We start from the raw sequence: 17,955 nt of genomic DNA, 5'->3' as shown, positions 1-17,955 counted from the left end.
AAAGTATCGTAGGCACAAGGGTCATTTTTATAAATTTTAAACACAAATAAAAAGATATGAAACTGACCATATTTTAAGTAATGGCGAGACACACATTTTTTCCCCATAAAGCACAATTAAAACAAGTTTTGAAATACCTAAAGATTTTAGAGGCTTTTCTGCTTTCACCAATTCTAGAATGTCCAGATTATCTGGAGTATCTCCCTCTAAGGACTGCAGCAGGTCAAACAGGCACTGAGCTGATACCCCTTTGCTTGGTCCATTGTTGGCAGCATCCTGTATATAAAAAGAAGCCATGTATTCTGAATTTCTAGGTTCTGTTTACATTGTTCAACTTTACAGGTGGAAATGGCGCCATCTTTAGAGATGTGACTGCTTTTCCTGAGTGCAGTTATTCTTGACTTAGTTAATACAGTGTTACTGCAATGCAAACATTTATTTACTTGAAGAATTTCTACCCAGCCTTTCTCCCACACTCAAGGAGGCTTATCGGATAAAAACAAATACTTATTAAGTTAAAACAATACTAAAGAGGTTAAACATAAAAACAACTAAAACACTAAACATCCAACAAAAACTAAGATGGAGACGGCAAGCCACAAGGTGGTCTAAATTTCAGAAGGATTTGTATTAAATAAGCCAAAAAAGCTATATAGCTACCGCAGACCCTCGAGCATAAGTTGATCTCACAGATAAGTCAAGGGGAGCTTTTGAGCAAAAATCACAAAATTTTCTATGACTCTCGGATAAGTGGGGGGAGGGGGGGAGACTGAGGGGTGTGTGAAATTCTTTGAAAATGACTTACCAGGAATTATTCAGAGGCAGTATCAAAAAGTCAAAAATTGCTTCTTTTGCCGCCACCCTACAGCGTCCTGCTTCTCAGGCCAGTCCCACCACATCAGGCAACTATTCTTAGAAGCTTTATTCATGGTATTGACCCATATAGAAGTTGACACATGCTTTCAGAGTCAATTTTAAAGCATACGTTTTTCAACTTATACACTTAATCAACTTATACGGTACATACACGTTGATATATAAACATATGTGTATGTGCATGTGTGTGGTTATAGCACTCTCTCTCTTTATATATATGCTCTGCTAACTTTCCCCATTAAAATATATACATTCATCAGCATTGGCACTTGACCATGTTTGAATCTCAGGTTATTGTAAATTGAATGGACATCTACAATAGCGGTTGGTATAGATGAGACTGCCAGTATTCCCTGAGTTGTTGCATTAAAATCTGTTGGAGAAGGGCTGAAACTTATACCACTGACTAGGCATAAGAACATAAGCTCATAAGAACAGTCCCACTGGATCAGATCATAGGCCCATCCAGTCCAGCTTCCTGCATCTCACAGCAGCCTACCAAATGCCCCAGGGAGCACACCAGATAACAAGAGACCTCATTCTGGTGCCCTCCCTTGCATCTGGCATTCTGACATCGCCCATTTCTAAAATCAGGAGGTTGCGCATACACATCATGGCAACATTCAACAGGGCAATCAGCCCAGAATTCAGTTCTTGTAATTGCCACAAACGGAGCACACAAAGCCCAAGTAGGAAATCTATTTCTACTCACAGGAAATTCAAGGAGGGGAGCCACACTTGCAAATAACTGCAGTACGAAGGGCTTACGATGCAAAATGTAAAATTGACGACATGCAAACTCAATTGCTTGACGCAGTTGTGGGTTGCTTTCATAGTCAGCATATACCTGGGTGAAGAGAAAACACTAAAATGTACTGATCTTGTCTGATCTTGGAAGCTAAGCAGGGTCAGACCTGGTTAGTACTTGGATGGGAGACTGCTTGGGAATACCAGGTGCTGTAGGCTTATACCATAGTCTTTCAAGACTGAAGGTTGCCAACCATTACAGACAGGTTACCCTGCTGCTGACCCATACTCAAAGCCCAGATTTACTCACAAACACAGACATATGCAACCATGTTCTCTGTGGCCTTCTTCTCAACTTGGGTGCAATAACTTCATATTGCTTTATTAAATGATCCTAAAGTGTTCTTACCATATGATGAAAGAACTGCCAGCAGTGTTGCAGAATTACCAAGAAAATTTTAAACGGATCAGTAAAAGTAGAAAAATAAACACAAACACTTAAAAAAAAAAAACCAAGGCAAGATTAACAGGTAGGCTTTTCTGGAGCCTTTACTAGCAGAACTGGCATATTGGCCAATTCAGACCTGTTCATTTCCCTCTGACAGGCAACATACCTGCAGCATAGTGGGAAGGATCCACTGGTACCCGCTGAGAGAGAACAGGTGGTTGAAGTGCACAGCTGTATTGATTACAGTGGCAGCATATTGCCTCAATAGGGCACTGTCCTCAGGATGTAGTATGAGAGCGCCATTGAAAACATTCAGGAAGAGCATGATTTCATCCCCCCAAGGAAATTCACTGGGCATTCCCAGGAACATTTCCTCTAGTAGTTTTATCCACAGGCTTTTCTGAAGAGTGTCAAGGCCAAAGAGCTCTTTTCCAGCTACAAGAAAAAGAACAGCAGTGTCAGATTCAAATTCATGTATTACTTGAAAAAAGAATATAAGACCTTTCCTAGAACCTAAAGGAAAGCAGTAGACTCTAAAGAAAAAAAATTAAAAAAAAAACATTTATCAAAATTAAAAAAAAACATTTGTCTTTGTTTTGGCTTAATATTGTATACTTTCAATATTTAAAAGGATATTTGGATGCAGATTCTTACACATTTCTGATCTAATAATAACTTCATTATTACTATACAATTAAATGTATCAACTTGCAAATTGTATCAAATGGCATTAAATTATATCCAGATAACAGAATGGAACCCTCTGTAGCAATCACCCCTTGTAATCTTGATAAAAGGCTTTTCATCTGGTACCTTGTGGGTCATTGAAGAGCGAGAACTCTGCATCAATGGCACTGCGAGGAAAAGACGGCAAGCGGAGAAGATCCTCTTGCAGCAAAGACACATGGGATTGCTTGTGAGCAATAGGGATCTTCTGGGTCAGAGAAATGAGGAACAACACTCGACCCACTTCTTCCAGTTTGCGTGTAAACACCTTGTAAAATAGACAGGCAAAGGGATAAGTAGTATGCATGTACGCACACACGATCCGGTTTTTGAACATCACCTAGTTACACTGCTTTATCCACCGATTCAAAAAGGTTTAAGCAGTTGCAACCGGATGCATCTAAAATGTATTCACAAGAATTTTTATACGTATATTTATATACATACAGATACACTCACACCCATTAGAGCAGGGGTGCTCACACTTTTTTGGCTCGAGAGCTACTTTGAAACCCAGCAAGGCCCGGAGATCTACCAGAGTTTTTTTTACAATGTTCGCGCCATCATAACATACAACATTTATGTGTACAATGTATGTTGGTGTACCTTGCATAACCGCATGAGCCAATATTGCACAACACAACATAATTAACTATAAACATTTTTTGTAATTACTTGAGTTTACTTTGATGACTTGCACTGAAGTGAATCAGCCAAGGATGCATAGTCGGACAGTAGCTGCTGACAGCCAGCCTCAAGCACACTTCCAAATGTTCATCAGTCATGGTGGAACGGTACTTGGACTTAATGATCTTTATGTAGGAAAAGGCTGACTCACATAATAAGTGGAGCCCTTCCTGCCTCAGGTGCTCTTATATCCCTGAGGGCCCTATTGCCTTCAAGTGGCTGCAGCTGTGCAGCACACTCTGCTGGATGCCCAGGCCTTACCCTTAAAGGGGCCACTGCTGACACCACATCTACCTCCTCACCAGATCTTCCTCGATTCCAATACAAGTGGGGGGGGGGAGCAGATCTCCATACAGACCAGTGCAAAAACAGGGGAAAGGTGTGGGGGAGGGAAGATCTCTATATAGACATCATTGCAAGACCGGTGCAAAACCCCTTGCACACAGAACCAACAGATGGAAGTTGGGGGGGGGGGCAGATCTCCATACATACCAGTGCAAAAGCAGGGGAAAGGTGTGGGGAAGGGAAGATCTCTGTATAGACATCACAGCAAGACCAGTGCAAAACCCCTTGCACACAGAACCAACAGATGGAAGTTGGGGGGGGGGGCGGATCTCCATACATACCAGTGCAAAAGCAGGGGAAAGGTGTGGGGGAGGGAAGATCTCTGTATAGACTTCACAGCAAGACCAGTGCAAAACCCCTTGCACACAGAACCAACAGATGGAAGTTGGGGGGGGCAGATCTCCATACATACCAGTGCAAAAGCAGGGGAAAGGTGTGGGGGAGGGAAGTTCTCTGTATAGACATCACAGCAAGACCAGTGCAAAACCCCTTGCACACAGAACCAACAGATGGAAGTTGGGGGGGGGGCAGATCTCCATACATACCAGTGCAAAAGCAGGGGAAAGGTGTGGGGGAGGGAAGTTCTCTATATAGACATCACAGCAAGACCAGTGCAAAACCCCTTGCACACAGAACCAACAGATGGAAATTGGGGGGGGGGGGCAGATCTCCATACATACCAGTGTAAAAACCGGGAAAGGTAAGTCAGCCCCAGTAGAGTCAATGGGGCTCACTCCCAGGGATGCATGAACAGGAGAGAAGCCTGCCAGCTGCTCCTCTCCCAGGGAGGAGCCTGCCAGGTGCTCACTCCCTGGGCTCCCTCCCTAGGCTCACTCCCTGGGCTCACAAGCCTGCCAGGGACTCACTCCTAGGGATGCGTGGACGGGAGAGAAGCCTGCAATCGACTCATTTTGCCTGGAGATCGACTGGTAGCTCGCGATCGATATATTGGGCACCCCTGTATTAGAGGTTAAGCAAACCCAAAATTATTTTTAAAAGTTGAGCACAATCCTAAGATAGCACTGAGCTGGTGCAGGCCCCCTGCGCTGCTCCTGAGTGTCGCAAGCATGCTGTAAAGCTCGGGTGGAGGCCGTGTCAGCACAAAGATATGTGCTGGCCTGCCTGTGCCAGATCCTGTCCCTCCAGTGGCCAAGGCAGGTAGGTTTGTGCTGGGTGATGCAGGGGGTGGAACAGGGTGGCGGGAGGGTGTTCCAGGGATGTTTTTGAGTGGAGGAGGGTGGAACAGGAGGTGATTGAACCCAGGAGGGGTGGGACTGGCAGCAGCAGCACACACAGCAGCATCCTAACCCCTGTCCTTCACAGGCTTCACAGGCCTTCACAGACTGCTCAGATTTGCGCTTGCTAAATAGCTGGCAGAGATTTGAGCAGCCCCAAAGGGCAGGCTGGAGTGTTACTCAGTGTAAGGAAGAAAATATCCACACGGCCTGGTTATTCTGGTGCAGGTTAGGACTGGGCTGCCCGTGTGTTACCATTTTCAAAATTTGCAGATTACATAGATATACGATATTGAAGGAAGGAGTTAGCAGAAGGAGTCATTTTTCATCAAATAGGTCCTTATTTTGCATGCAGTTGTCTTGTGGGATCTCTATTGTCATATGAAAAACACTGTAATTAAAAGTACAAACAATTTTTCTACTGAGTTTTTATTTTAAAAGATCTGTGGTAGAATACCTGTTTCTGAATTAGCTCCTGCCCCTTTTCTGGATGCATGTGTACCAGATTTAGCTGGGGAGATACTGATCTTCGAAATGGATAAATATCTCGGACGTAGGTCTGCAGTATTAAAAAGATTATGAAAAACATTTTACAAATGAAATAAAGTAGTTGCAATTACACTTACAGGACTTACAATAAAAGCTGCTCAGTAATAGTTGGAGACTGGTTGAAGCTTCCCAGCTTGAGCTCTGCAAATTTTAAAATCCTAGTCTAATCTTCCTCTTTTTTTTTACATTAAATTGGATAGATTGGATAATTTTAATCCAAAATTAAAAATGGAAAAAGTTTTATTTATTTCATTACTATCCCATGATGATGCAACTTGCATACCATATAGACCACCTATGGAGGTTTTTATATTACATATTTTATATTGCATATTAATATATATTACACTACATATTACATATGGAATAGTGAATATACATGAATAATGCATAAAATCAGAAAATCTTACCTTATTATAGTGAATAAGATTCCATCGTTTATCCATTAAAAAATAGTTAGAAGACTGAGATTCAGGTATGTTAAAAAATTCCAAACACTCCTGATAATGAAGAAAAACAAGAATCAGGAACTTTCTGTTGATCAAGTTGTACAAATTGTTATAGAGGACACAGTAGATCCTTTGTTTTGGAATTAAATTTAGTTTTCATTCAGGAAACATTAATTTTAGACTCTAAAAATAAACTAAAATCATTCCCGTAGAATTTTAGTTACATGTCTCCTTCTCTGTCTACCACTTCACGCAGGAACACATATACTTTAACTGTGCACACTTTCAAGCTTTGCACTGTCAAGAGGACTACAACAGAAAGCCTTAAACAGATTACAATTTTTTGTACAAAATGCACTTTTTCTGTTTTATAAAAGACATGCAGCCAACATTATAGTACTCAAATGGGGTGAACAATAATTTTTCTTAATATTCTGCCTAGTGCATAAGTTATGAGCAAGCATTCCTCTCCCCCTCCCCCAAGTTAATGCTCTGCGGGCACAATCCTAAACAACTTTCCAGCCCCAAGGTAAGGGTAATTCAGCTCTGAAATAAGAGAACAAACTTTCCCATACCTTGAGGAGTCCGTGAATGCTCCTCCACCGCAGGATGCAGCACATACCCCACTGGCACAGCTGTGTCAGTGCTGGAAACTTGGTTAGGATTTGGGCCTGTGTACACTAAAACTGACCTAGGAAGCAGGCTGTCACATTATCCATTCTGACACATATCACACATACATTTCCCTCTCAAATGTGTACTAGAGTTCCATGGCAGTCTGGTCTCTCCAGAGAACAACAGCCTTAAACAGAAATCTTCCTGAATCCTTGCTGGGTTGAGCTCATACCTAGTCACTGGTCCGGTTTGCTTACCTGACAAGAGCAGGAAATGTGAACATCAATTAATTTAAAGCCAATCAGAGCTTGGCGGGCTAGTCTCTCCAAAACGGGATAAAAGAGAGCTGCCCAGCTAGGTTAGAGAGAGCGAGATGTGCAAGAGATGCAAGATGTAAGAGATGTGTTACGCCAAGCCATGATGCTTTCCAGCTGGGAAAGAGTTAAATCCCAAGGAAATTTTTCCCTTTAGTGCCATAAGATATTGAACTATAAGTTGAATCATAAGTCAGCAAAGTCTTAAAATCTGCTTTTACTTTATTTTGAACTTTGCTTCTCTACCTCAACTATAGAATTTGATTGCCTATTAATCTGTTTTCCCCTTGTCCATTTTAATCCCCCATCAATCTTTTCCTTTGATTTGATTAAAGCCAAATTGCCTAGCACAGCGGTTCCCAAAGTCCTACTCAGACTTTCATACCAAAGAGTATTTGCGGGAGTGGGGCTGGGGAAGGGGGGTGTTCCGATGGCACCACAGCAATCAAAATGCCCAGTGATCGGAATGCCCAGCAAACCCTGGGGTTTTCCCCCTTATCTGGGGGATCCTTCTGGCCTTGGGGAAGGTTCGGGAGGCCTGCAGTCCCCTTCACAGGCCTCCCCAATGCTAAAAATCACTCTGATTCGCGTGAAAACTGGATGTGCGCTTCGATCCACAATCAGAGATATATTTAGCATTGGGAAGGCCTGTGGGCCTCCCAAATTCTCCCTAAAGCCAGAGGGACCCCCTAAGGTAAGGGGAAAAGCTCTTGGGTCCCTGTGGCACCACAATCGCTACAGCAATTACTGGGTCACTCCCTTAAGGAGAGATGGCCCAGTTTTGGTTTTAATGGCGGGTTGTGACCCTCCACTTTGGGAACCACTGGCCTAGTGTTTTACTTCAAAGGGCAGTTGGACTCCTCTGTTTCACACCTTGTTAGCCTTGTGAGCAAACCCAGAAAAGACCCAAATGTGTGTATGATTGTATGGGGATACGTGGGTGAGAGAGGAAGTAAAGTAAAGACATAGGCCAAAACATTGCCTCTCCTTCTCCCTCCTTGGCAGATAGACAGACTCCCAGCTAGGAGGAGAGAATAACAAGGCCTAGCTCCATTGACAGCAACCTACTGGCTATGTGGTTTTGTTGTGATCTCAGAGTGGAGAGCTGTCCAGATTCACAGAGCTGGGTGCGGTCTTTCCCACTGATACTGTGAAGAAAGTCTCAGTAGTTCACAGATGTGATCAAATAAGAAAATAAAACTGACTATGTCATTTGGATACAACACAGTTTGAGCTGATGGTGAAGTGCATGTTGGACCAAATAACAGAAGTAGCTTATAAAGTTAAAGTTCTAAGTATAGTACTATCAGATTTTGAAAGCATAGCTGAATTGTTTTATTAAAGTTTCAAACCTTTAAAAGTGCTTCAAACTGGGTATCTTCATGGACAGGTAACTGGGTTGGGATATCACACTCATTTTGCCCATGAACTACCAAGGTCTTAGTGCCTATAAAAAGCAAGGGTGTCACACTCATAATATATTCAGGATTTGGCTACAAAAGCTCAACACTACTGAGCAATATTAATCTTACAGTTCACGATAGTTTTTAAAATAAAAAAGTTCTACTTGGAATCTACGTTTCAGTGTTTCCCTGTAAAGATGAAAACAGAAGATGCTACTCTTATTCAGACATAGGATGACATGAAAATACAGCCTATTGCAGTGGTTCCTATATGCCTTGGGAACTGGGGTAATTCTTGACAGGGAAGGGAAGCAATTTGATTCCCAGTATTGCACCACTGCCAGGGACAATGGGCACTTACAATGCTACTTACAAGTAGCAGTGCCTGTAAACAGCGCCTGTAAGCCTATGGGGGTGTGGGGAGCCCTGCAGATACCTCTGCAGAGTTCTCCAAGCCTCAGAATGTTGAAAAAAGCATTCACAACCCAATTCGGGTTTGCAATCGCGAAACCGAATGGGAGTCACAAAAGCTTTTTTTCAACATTCTGAGCCTTGGGGACCCTGCGGATGCCTCTGCAGGGCTCCCTGCACACCTTGTAGTAGTAGTAGCCAGTGCTGCTACCTGTAAGTAACCCCCCTTTGTCCCCGTCACAATGCCCCTGTCTGAGAACCTCCGGCCCATTGTCTTGTAGTTCCTGAACAACTGTAACACTTTGTCATTACTAACATCCTATGTGTTCTCCTTATAGGTTCAAGGAGACAAGTGAAGCTATTCATACCGGCAGCAACTGTTACCCTGCACATGCCTGATCTTGTCTGATCTTGGAAGCTAAGCAGGGTCAGGCCTGGTTAGTACTTGGATGGGAGACCGCAGGGGAATACCAGGTGCTGTAGGCTTATACCATAGTCTTTCGAGACTGAAGGTTGCCAACCAGCTCAATGCTTCACTCATTGTCTCATGCAACATGATAACACTTCTGCAAATGGGCAAGACTCTCCGAACGCTGTGGCTGACATACCTACCCACTCCAGTCAATTTACCCCAATGGAGAAAAAAAAACAAAGATGCTGAATCATTCAAAGACATCTTTCATAGCAGGATATTTAATTTGTGTTTTAAAAGATGGCATTTTAAATCTGGAAATTCTTAACAGAAGCTCAGGTTTAAAAAGAACTGGCTCTGAAGGATTTCAAAGTGTGCAAGCCAGAAAAGTATTTGGACCACCGTAAGTCCCTTGCGCCAGCCCAGGAGGGTCACAAACATGCTGTAAGGCACATTTGCGCCTCCTTGTGAGTAGGCAAGGCTGGCATGCTGGCCTGCAAAGGCTGGCACAAGCCTCTGTGCCAACAGAGGCACCAGGTCTTGCGTCAGCTGAGCTCGGCTGACGCAAGACTCTGGGGTGGGGGGGAAGAGGCGGGAGGGAGGTGTTCTAGGGTGAGGGGAGGGCAGATGGTGGGTGGCCCCTGGGGCAGGCAGGGCCAGCAGTCAAGCCGCTCCACTTTCCTCAGGAGGTGACACAAGTCCAAGGAGACCCATTGGGGCCAGGGTGCCTTACCCAGAGGTAACAGGAAAAGTTTCCTGGCATGCGGAGGCATGCCGGCCTGTGGAGGCTGGCACAAGTAAGGGGAAAAGTTTCCCTTACCTCTGGTTGGGCCCCTATCCTGCACTGGATACAGTGCAAGCCTCTTGGCTTGCCTGTTCCAGTGTAGGATAGGAATGCGCCCTAAGTAGTAGAAGCAAATATAAAGACAGAATTCAGGCAAAAGGTCTCAGTGGGCATAAAGATATTCCCTACCTGGCATTGAGGCAGTCACCAGTAGCTTCACTTCACACTGTTCCTTCTTCATAGTCTGTTTGAGATCCTTGAAGAAAAGCCCTTCTACATAGCCCACCACTTCCCATAAGAAAGTCAGAGTTGCTGAAATGGCATCCATGCCCCATTCACATGGCGTGCGTACAAAATACATGATCAGCCCAACCTGTGGGTAACAAAAACACACACACTGCATTTGGTTTAATTTTGCATAGGGTATACTAGTTTCACACGTATTGGCTCTGTCTTCAAGGTTCTTGCGACAAAGGTTTCCTAAGGAACCACATGCCGGTACAGGCATGCCCCAGTGTCCTCAGGGGTTCTATTCCTGAAACCCCCTGCAGTGAATTGAAACCGTGGACACCAAGGAACACCCCCTACCCTCTGGAGGTGAGGGGAGTTCTGCTCTCCTTGCCTCTGGAGAGTCCTCTGAGCCCAGCAGATGCCGCACACATCTGTTCACAACCTTTGCAGGACTCAGACTGAGTCTTACAGTTAAAAAAAAAAGTCACTTCCAGTTTTTTTGTAAAACTGGAAGTGACATTTTTAATGCCTTATAAGGCATTAGGAGGCCTGGAAAAGCTAAGGGCACTGGTCCCTAATAAGTCCCTAATTTGAATTTTCCTGTTGTTAGGAACTCACTAGGTAATGCCGTCTTCAGCCTCAGTCACCACATCTGCAGTATGGGGGACCATAATTCAAAGATCCTGACGTATCTTATAGGGTTGTTGTAAAATAATACATGAAATGCTTTGAATACTCTTTGATAATTATACAGGTTGACACTTATTTTTTGTGAGGGTTCCGTTCCAAGAACTCATGTGGATGGCAAAAAACTCACTATAGCAAATCAATTTAAAAAACAAAGGCTCTTTCCTCCAGTGATTTAAAAACAGCCTTGCTGACCTTTATAATGCACACAGAGGTAATCAGTGTCTCTCCAGGCACTTAGGCTTCACTGGGAGGCAGCAATCCCTCCCTTCACCAGGAGCCCCAGCAAGGGAGAAAGAATGGAGAAGGTGATAATCACTGTCATTGAGCCTTCTTTCACGTGGTGAGGGGGAAGGGAGGAGTGAAGCGTGCAGAGAGAATGATTGATGGATTGTCAGCCAGCTGCACTCTCTGGCATTATTAAATGACTGTTTTCCTTTAATTTAAAGGGCCCTTCTCATCAGCTTTGAGATAGAAGAATCTGTGGATACTTGGGTTATACCTGTAATCACTTGTATGTCTGTCTCTCTGCAACAGTAAAAAGCTGTTTTTTAAACTGTGATTTTAAAGGGGTGCATTTTTCCCCTTCTCCAGGGATCAGCACATTCCTTCACATTTGCAGGGGTCATTTGTGTTGAGTCAAATCCGTCCATAAAAAATCTGTGTATAACAAGGCTGGACCTGTATATAAATGTTATTATTTACTATAGTGGGATTTAAGCTTAAGTTTCCCTAGTCAAATTTCACATTCCTATCCACTGGACCACAGTTCTCAAGGAGAAAGATCTATGAGAAAGCAGAAGATATTTTGTTTAACAACTGGAGAAAAATAATGAAGAACAATTAAACTATCTTCTCTCACAGAAGACGGAAACCAAATAAACAATTACAACATTGGCAGAAGTGCAGGGGCAGCACAAAAGCTATATTTCTTGAGTGCGACAATATAATTTGAGTGTGACACAACATTTATATTTTTGGAAAAGTGTAAAGACAATGGTCCTTCTTTTGGTCAGCTAGGGACTCAGAACTGCTCACCAAGTAATTAAAGAGGATGTGGGATGTCTGAGCCGGGAAGTCTCCAATGTTGAGCAGAAGTTTCCTCAGCATATACATCAACTCATCCTGGAATAAGAGCAGAATTTGCTTTTAAGTTTCAATCTAACATCCTCAAAGACCTTTGCTTTACAATACTTAATTTACTTTCACTCTATCAAATTGACCCACAAATATATGGGAATACCTGCCATTTATTTTACTATGTTAACCATGTTTTGAGTTGATCCTGTTGATAGGTGGCATATAAATATTCTTAATAATAATAGAATCAGAGTTAGAACTGGCCTTCAAAGTCATCTAGTCCAACCTCCTGCCCGTAGCAGAAAATCTTCATACAGCATCTCCCGTAGATGCCTGCTGAGTCACTGCTTGAGGAACTCCAGTGAAGGAAAAATAAACCACCTTCTTCAGCAATCTGTTCCACTGCCAAACTACCCTTACCATCAAGAATTCTAATAATTTTTCCATTTCATTAGTTCTACTAGGATTAATTATTGTCCCTTACAGAAGTGTCAGACAAATAAGTTTCTTAAAGTTCCCGGTACTGGGAAGTGGGGAGGCCTTGATGAAGGCAATCTCCTTTACAGGACACTAACAGCAAAATCCTAGACATGTTTACTCAGAAGTAAGTCCCATTGTGTTCAATAGGGCTCACTCCCAGGAATATGTGTATAAGATTGCAGCTGCAGTCCATAAAACTAGGAAGGAACCCCAGCCTGCTAATTCTCTAATCAAACCTTAAATTGTTTTGGCCAGTGTTATTCTTTAACTGAGTTTTCTTAAACATATATGTTGGAAAGCAGGAAATCTACCTGTCGATTGCTGATAGTTAGTTTCTCCAGAAAATGTCGAAGAACTGTAGAGGGATCTTCAATGAGACAGTTCCATAGGACTTGTTGAGCCACTGCACTCACTGCCCAGGACACAAGGAGAGAGCTAGTTTGGCCTCATTTCAGTAAAAAAATAAACATCTCTAACATCTAGTTAGGCTTAATCCTTCATCACATGACCTCAGCTGGGTCTGGGCCCCACCCAGCCTCCTGGGCCTTGAAAACAGTTTTCTCTCTCTCTCTCTCTCTCTGTGTTCGTTCATTTGTTTCATTTATACTTTTATATGCCATTTCTCTGTGCACCACATCTTTCAAATTCTGAGTAATCTGGCAACAACAGTGGTTTTTAACTTTGTACAGCATTTGCAGCACGATCCTATGCATGTCCACTCAGAAGTAAGCCTCTTGAGTTTAATGGGGCTTATTTCCAGGTGTAGGTGTGGATAGGGATTGTAGCCTTAGAATAAATGTTCCAGCTGCAATCATAAATACATTTACTGGAGATGATGACAGCAAACCTTGCTGTGTCAAAAGTGAGTCACTGCCAAATTCCTGTAAAGTGGAGTGGTGGCAATTTAAAAAGCATTACTCCCATCTGTGAGTGAAATCACTTTCTAGCCTGCACTTGTCACTCTGAAATCATTTCTTCCTGGATTTTTTTCCCCCAAGGGCAGTGGTTCTCAAACTCTCTGGGAGAGTTTGAGAGCCACTAAGTACTTGTATGGGTGGGGGGGAGGCAGCAGGAGTGGGGAGGAGGCAGCGGCACAACCCCCGAGATTGCGCTGCTTAGGGGGGCTGCAGGGGCTTGGGTGCACTTACCCAAGACTCCTGCAGCCTCCCCAGGCTGCGGGGAGCCTGGTGCAACCTGCAGCAGGGCTCCCCACAGCAGTGAAAGTAAATGCGGAGGGGAGCCCTGCTGCAGGTTGCGCTGGGCTCCCCGCAGCCTGGGGAGGCTGCAGGAGGCTTGGGTAAGTGCACCCTAGCCCCTGCAGCCCTCCTGAGCGGCGCGGTCCTGGGGATCGTGCCGCTGCCTCCTCCCTGCCTCCAGGCTGCCCCCACCCCTTAAGGGGGCAGAGGCCACGGCTCACAGGGTGGGGCGTTGTGACGCCCCAGTTTGAAAAGCCCTGCCCAAGGGGATCAAAGATCAGAAGTAGGGGAAAACAACTGGCAAGAAGCCTTTTTGGAAGAAAAGCATCGATAGGAAAAAGATTCAGTATCTTTCCTTACTCTCTTAATATAAATCCTGATTTATTTGTATGTGGCACAAACCAAATGTGTTGTACCATGACCATGTCTAATTTGTCCCTAGGTGCAAATGAGTGTATTGACATCTGACGAAACATGCTTACAATTATCCTGTGCATGGTATAGAAATAAATTACCACAATTATCATAAATATTTGTCCATGCAAGTGCTACATACGAGTTGCTAATGGAAAGCAGCACCTGAACATCCTGATCTTTCCTCTCATGGTTTATGCTTCGTTTCAATACTCTCCAGAGTTCTGTTTCCTTTCCAGAATTCTCCAGAGTTCAGCATATTTTTCCCATATGAGTACTGTATTTACAAATTGAATATAATGTGGAAAGTGTGAGATTGTCCTCAACTCAGATATTCTTATTTTGCTGAAGATGTTTTTCAATGTTGAGCCAACAAAGCCAATAAAGGCTTTATATTAATTTAAAAAATTCATACAGCTACAATTTAACTATTTTATAATTAGGTACTAATGCAGATGGCATGATCTTAGACAAACTCTGCTAGCCCTGAGGAGAGCTCAAGCTGTGAATCAGGTTATCACTCAAATATGATTTACATAATATGTATAAATCTACTAATGGTAAAAATTTGGCTCCCTTGGGAATAGAATTTTAGCAGGGAGGCAGGGGGCCATAAAATAAAAGGGCAAAGGGTTGTCTAAACGGCTCAGGAACAGGGTACTTGAAGGACTATCTCCTTCCATACAATCTGACCTTTCAGATTTTCTGAGGAAGCCCTTGTTTGGGTGCCACTCTGACAGAGGTTAGGGAGGCAACAACAAAGGGATGCAGTAGCATCCCCAGCTGTGGATCCTCAGAAAACTGATAACTGCTCCCTCTCTTGATGTGATCCAATGAGGACTGAAAATGCTTGTTTCAGGTGGTTTTTGTCAGGGTATGTGGGAGAAATATTTGTCAATTATTGTTGTTTTATGTCCCTTGATTTTTATGCCTCCTTGCTGCTGTTTTACTATACACTCTATTGTGTCTTTTAATTTGAACTATAGTGCTATTCTATGATTACTGCTTACATTTTCAAGGATTTTATGATGTTTTTATGCTGCTGAGTTAATTTATTCCTCAAGTGGTAATCTTTCCTCTGTTAACTGTTAATTATTTCCTCTATTATTGTTAATGTGTGTGAAGGTTTTAATGACTTTATCTGTCATATGTTTATTTTAATGTTATTGTATGTATTTTACTGTTTTAAGATAGATGTTAGCTGCATTGAGTATTCTTGGTGAAGGAAAGGCAGAATAAAAATTAATTAAATACTGAATGGTATTTCATACTTATTATTAAATAAGTATTTATTTAATTACTTATTGAATGAATGAATGAATAAACCTTTATTAGGCATAGATAAAGAAATCATATAAGCAAACATAATCAGTCCTAATCCCGTTTATCAAAAACGGAGTTAAGATACTACATTACTAATAATACTTTTACAGTTCAGCATAAAATATCAATATTTTGGCAAATTACATTTAGAAGGCTTAGAAATTGCTAAAAGTAAAAATTTAGAAACTCCCTCTAGCACATCTGGAGAGCAGTCATTTAGGAGACACTTCATTTTTGCCTCATCCGAAAGCCCATTCATTTGTGGAGAAGTGGAGTCATTTAAGTGTGCCGAGGACAATAAAAAAGAATGCGTATGATTGATTCAACATTTCCCAAATTACAAGGGCAGAGGCGTTCTTTATATGGTATTTGCCTATATCTGCCTTCTGTGACCTTGGATGGAAACACATTGAATCTTGCCAAGGAGACTGCACAACGTTCAGAAGGGTTGATCAGAATACTCAGATAAGGAGCCATTTGCCCATACTTAAGCGGGATAGAGAAATTAAGAGGGGAGCAAATTCTAGAAGCAAGTTCAAAGAGGTTTTGTGCCTCAATGTCTAGCATTCTTTGCTTTACCCTTTGATAATAATTACTTAATTAATAATTTAATTAATTAATTATTAAATTAACTTATTAATTTAATTAATTTAAATTATTAAATTAAATTAATTATTAAATTAATAATTTAATTACTTATTAATAATAAGTAATTATTTAATTACTTATTATTAAATTGTATTTAATACTGAGACCATGGACAGATGTAAAAGTTTTATATTCTTATATACTCCAGAAATATTTAAATTAAAACACCTGCTACTCCATCCTCTCGGACTTCTCCATCTTCCATTAAGTGAACAATAGGGAGCACAGCTGCACAAATGCATGCTGGGAAGACTGCCTGTGGGGGCTGGGGCACATGGTGATTTGGTGTGTGCTCTGTTGTGTGTTCTTCATCTGGGAGAAAAAAATTAGACATACAGTTAAGAACTCTGCATATTAATAACAAATCTTTGAATAAAAAAGCATTATACATATGAAAATGGAAACAAATATCTATGCTGTATCTAATCTGGTACTGACTGAGAGTAGGGTCAAAGCACACATGATGCTATATGCATTATTAGGGTTTCTGCCATTTTTAAAAAAATTAAAGAAGCAGCTGAGAAATGATCAGGAGCAGAACCACAGAGCATAGGAAGCAGCTGACATCACCGCAATTACAGTTGGGCCTTGTCATTCACGGGAGTTCCATTCTCAGAACCCCCTGCAGATGCTGAAAACCATGGATAATTAAATCCGCTGTCAGGCTGCAGGGGACCTCTGAATGCAGGCATTGGTGCCCTCCAGTTGTGTCTGGAGAGTATTTGAAAACAAAAGGGAAGCTGCACACAGCCTCCCATGTCTCAGAACGTCTGTGGGAAGCATCTAAGATGCACTTCCAGTTTTGGGAAAAGGAGATGCAAGGCACTTCTCTGCATCTCTGAGGGCCTGTCTGAGGCCTCTAAGATGCACTTCCAGTTTTTCCGAAAGCTGGAAGTGTGTCTTAGATACCTCTCACAGTTTTGTCTGGAAGGTACAGGCCACAGCAGATGGCAGCACCGCATCCATAGTCATGCTACCATGATCATTGTGCCTGCTAACTTCCCCCTCCCCCATACACTAGAGATAGGGAGTAATATGGACTCCTTCCCTTTGTGCTGTAGTCCTAATGAAAATCTTCTCCCTGGGGCTATTATTAACGCCAGAAAGAAGCTCTGATAGACACCTATAGCAGCTTCTCTCCCAAAAACTTTGAGGAGAATTTTTTACTAAGATTGCAGTAGGGAGGGAAGGAGTTAAATACATTCCCGATGCCCTGCAGTCCTGATCATCCCTTTCCCCATCCCAGCTACTATTTTAATTTGGTTTTGCAAATGGAAACACTGACAATGTGTGTAGCATCAACAATGTGTGTGTGGTTTGATCCTGAAATTGAGCATTCAAAAAGAAGAGGGAAATCTAACGTTGATTTGCTATATGAAGAAGTATTTGCTTTTAAGACCTGGTTTGATTTATTGTTCTGCTGTTGTGGTTGCTGCTGGAGTCACAAACTGTTCTACCGTACGTGTCTAGTGCTGCATCTTGTATTGAGGTGCCCTTGTGGTTGGGGCAAGTTCAACAATGTGAGAGAAACCAACCAATTCAGGGATTTTGCTTTTTTTTATTTCTAAATCAGCCCTAAGATTACAAGCATAACACTTTTTTCAGAAAAATTCCCAAGTGATTAGACAACACAAGTTAATGCAAGAAAGTACTGATAAAAACACTTTAACATGGAGATTCATATACAACAGAACGTTGCCCTACCTTCTGCACTGACTGCCGAACGCACTGACCAAACTGAGCCACGCCGGAAGGAGTAATTCCTATGAGATGTGCTAGAGGTGCAAGATGGACTCACAGAGAGACGGCGAGATGCCAAGTTGGCAACTTCTTCTACTGACAAAACAAATACAATATGTGAACTTTGGTTTATAAATCCCAGATGAGAATTCTTG

The 17,955-nt window shown here is 42.3% G+C and overlaps 1 protein-coding gene and 1 pseudogene across 3 annotated transcripts in view; one reads left to right on the top strand and one right to left on the bottom strand.

Annotated features, from left to right (window-relative positions):
• Nucleotides 1–17,955, bottom strand: part of UNC80 (unc-80 homolog, NALCN channel complex subunit) — a 168,147-nt gene that overhangs the window by 45,347 nt on the left and 104,845 nt on the right. For all 3 annotated transcript variants that reach the window (XM_066636717.1, XM_066636718.1, XM_066636716.1), the window contains 12 exons: nt 17,765–17,896; nt 16,229–16,372; nt 12,791–12,891; nt 11,958–12,044; nt 10,191–10,374; nt 8,344–8,438; nt 6,024–6,113; nt 5,522–5,623; nt 2,885–3,065; nt 2,238–2,506; nt 1,589–1,723; nt 138–276 (listed from right to left, as the gene is read on the bottom strand). In XM_066636717.1, coding sequence (XP_066492814.1) covers nt 138–276; nt 1,589–1,723; nt 2,238–2,506; nt 2,885–3,065; nt 5,522–5,623; nt 6,024–6,113; nt 8,344–8,438; nt 10,191–10,374; nt 11,958–12,044; nt 12,791–12,891; nt 16,229–16,372; nt 17,765–17,896 — 1,659 coding nt within the window. The remainder of the gene's footprint in view (nt 1–137; nt 277–1,588; nt 1,724–2,237; nt 2,507–2,884; nt 3,066–5,521; nt 5,624–6,023; nt 6,114–8,343; nt 8,439–10,190; nt 10,375–11,957; nt 12,045–12,790; nt 12,892–16,228; nt 16,373–17,764; nt 17,897–17,955) is intronic.
• Nucleotides 9,172–9,291, top strand: LOC136637796 (5S ribosomal RNA; annotated as a pseudogene).

The sequence above is a fragment of the Tiliqua scincoides genome, chromosome 1 (assembly GCF_035046505.1).
Source record: "Tiliqua scincoides isolate rTilSci1 chromosome 1, rTilSci1.hap2, whole genome shotgun sequence".
Lineage (NCBI taxonomy): Eukaryota > Metazoa > Chordata > Lepidosauria > Squamata > Scincidae > Tiliqua > Tiliqua scincoides.
This window is presented reverse-complemented; position numbering and strand designations above follow the sequence as displayed.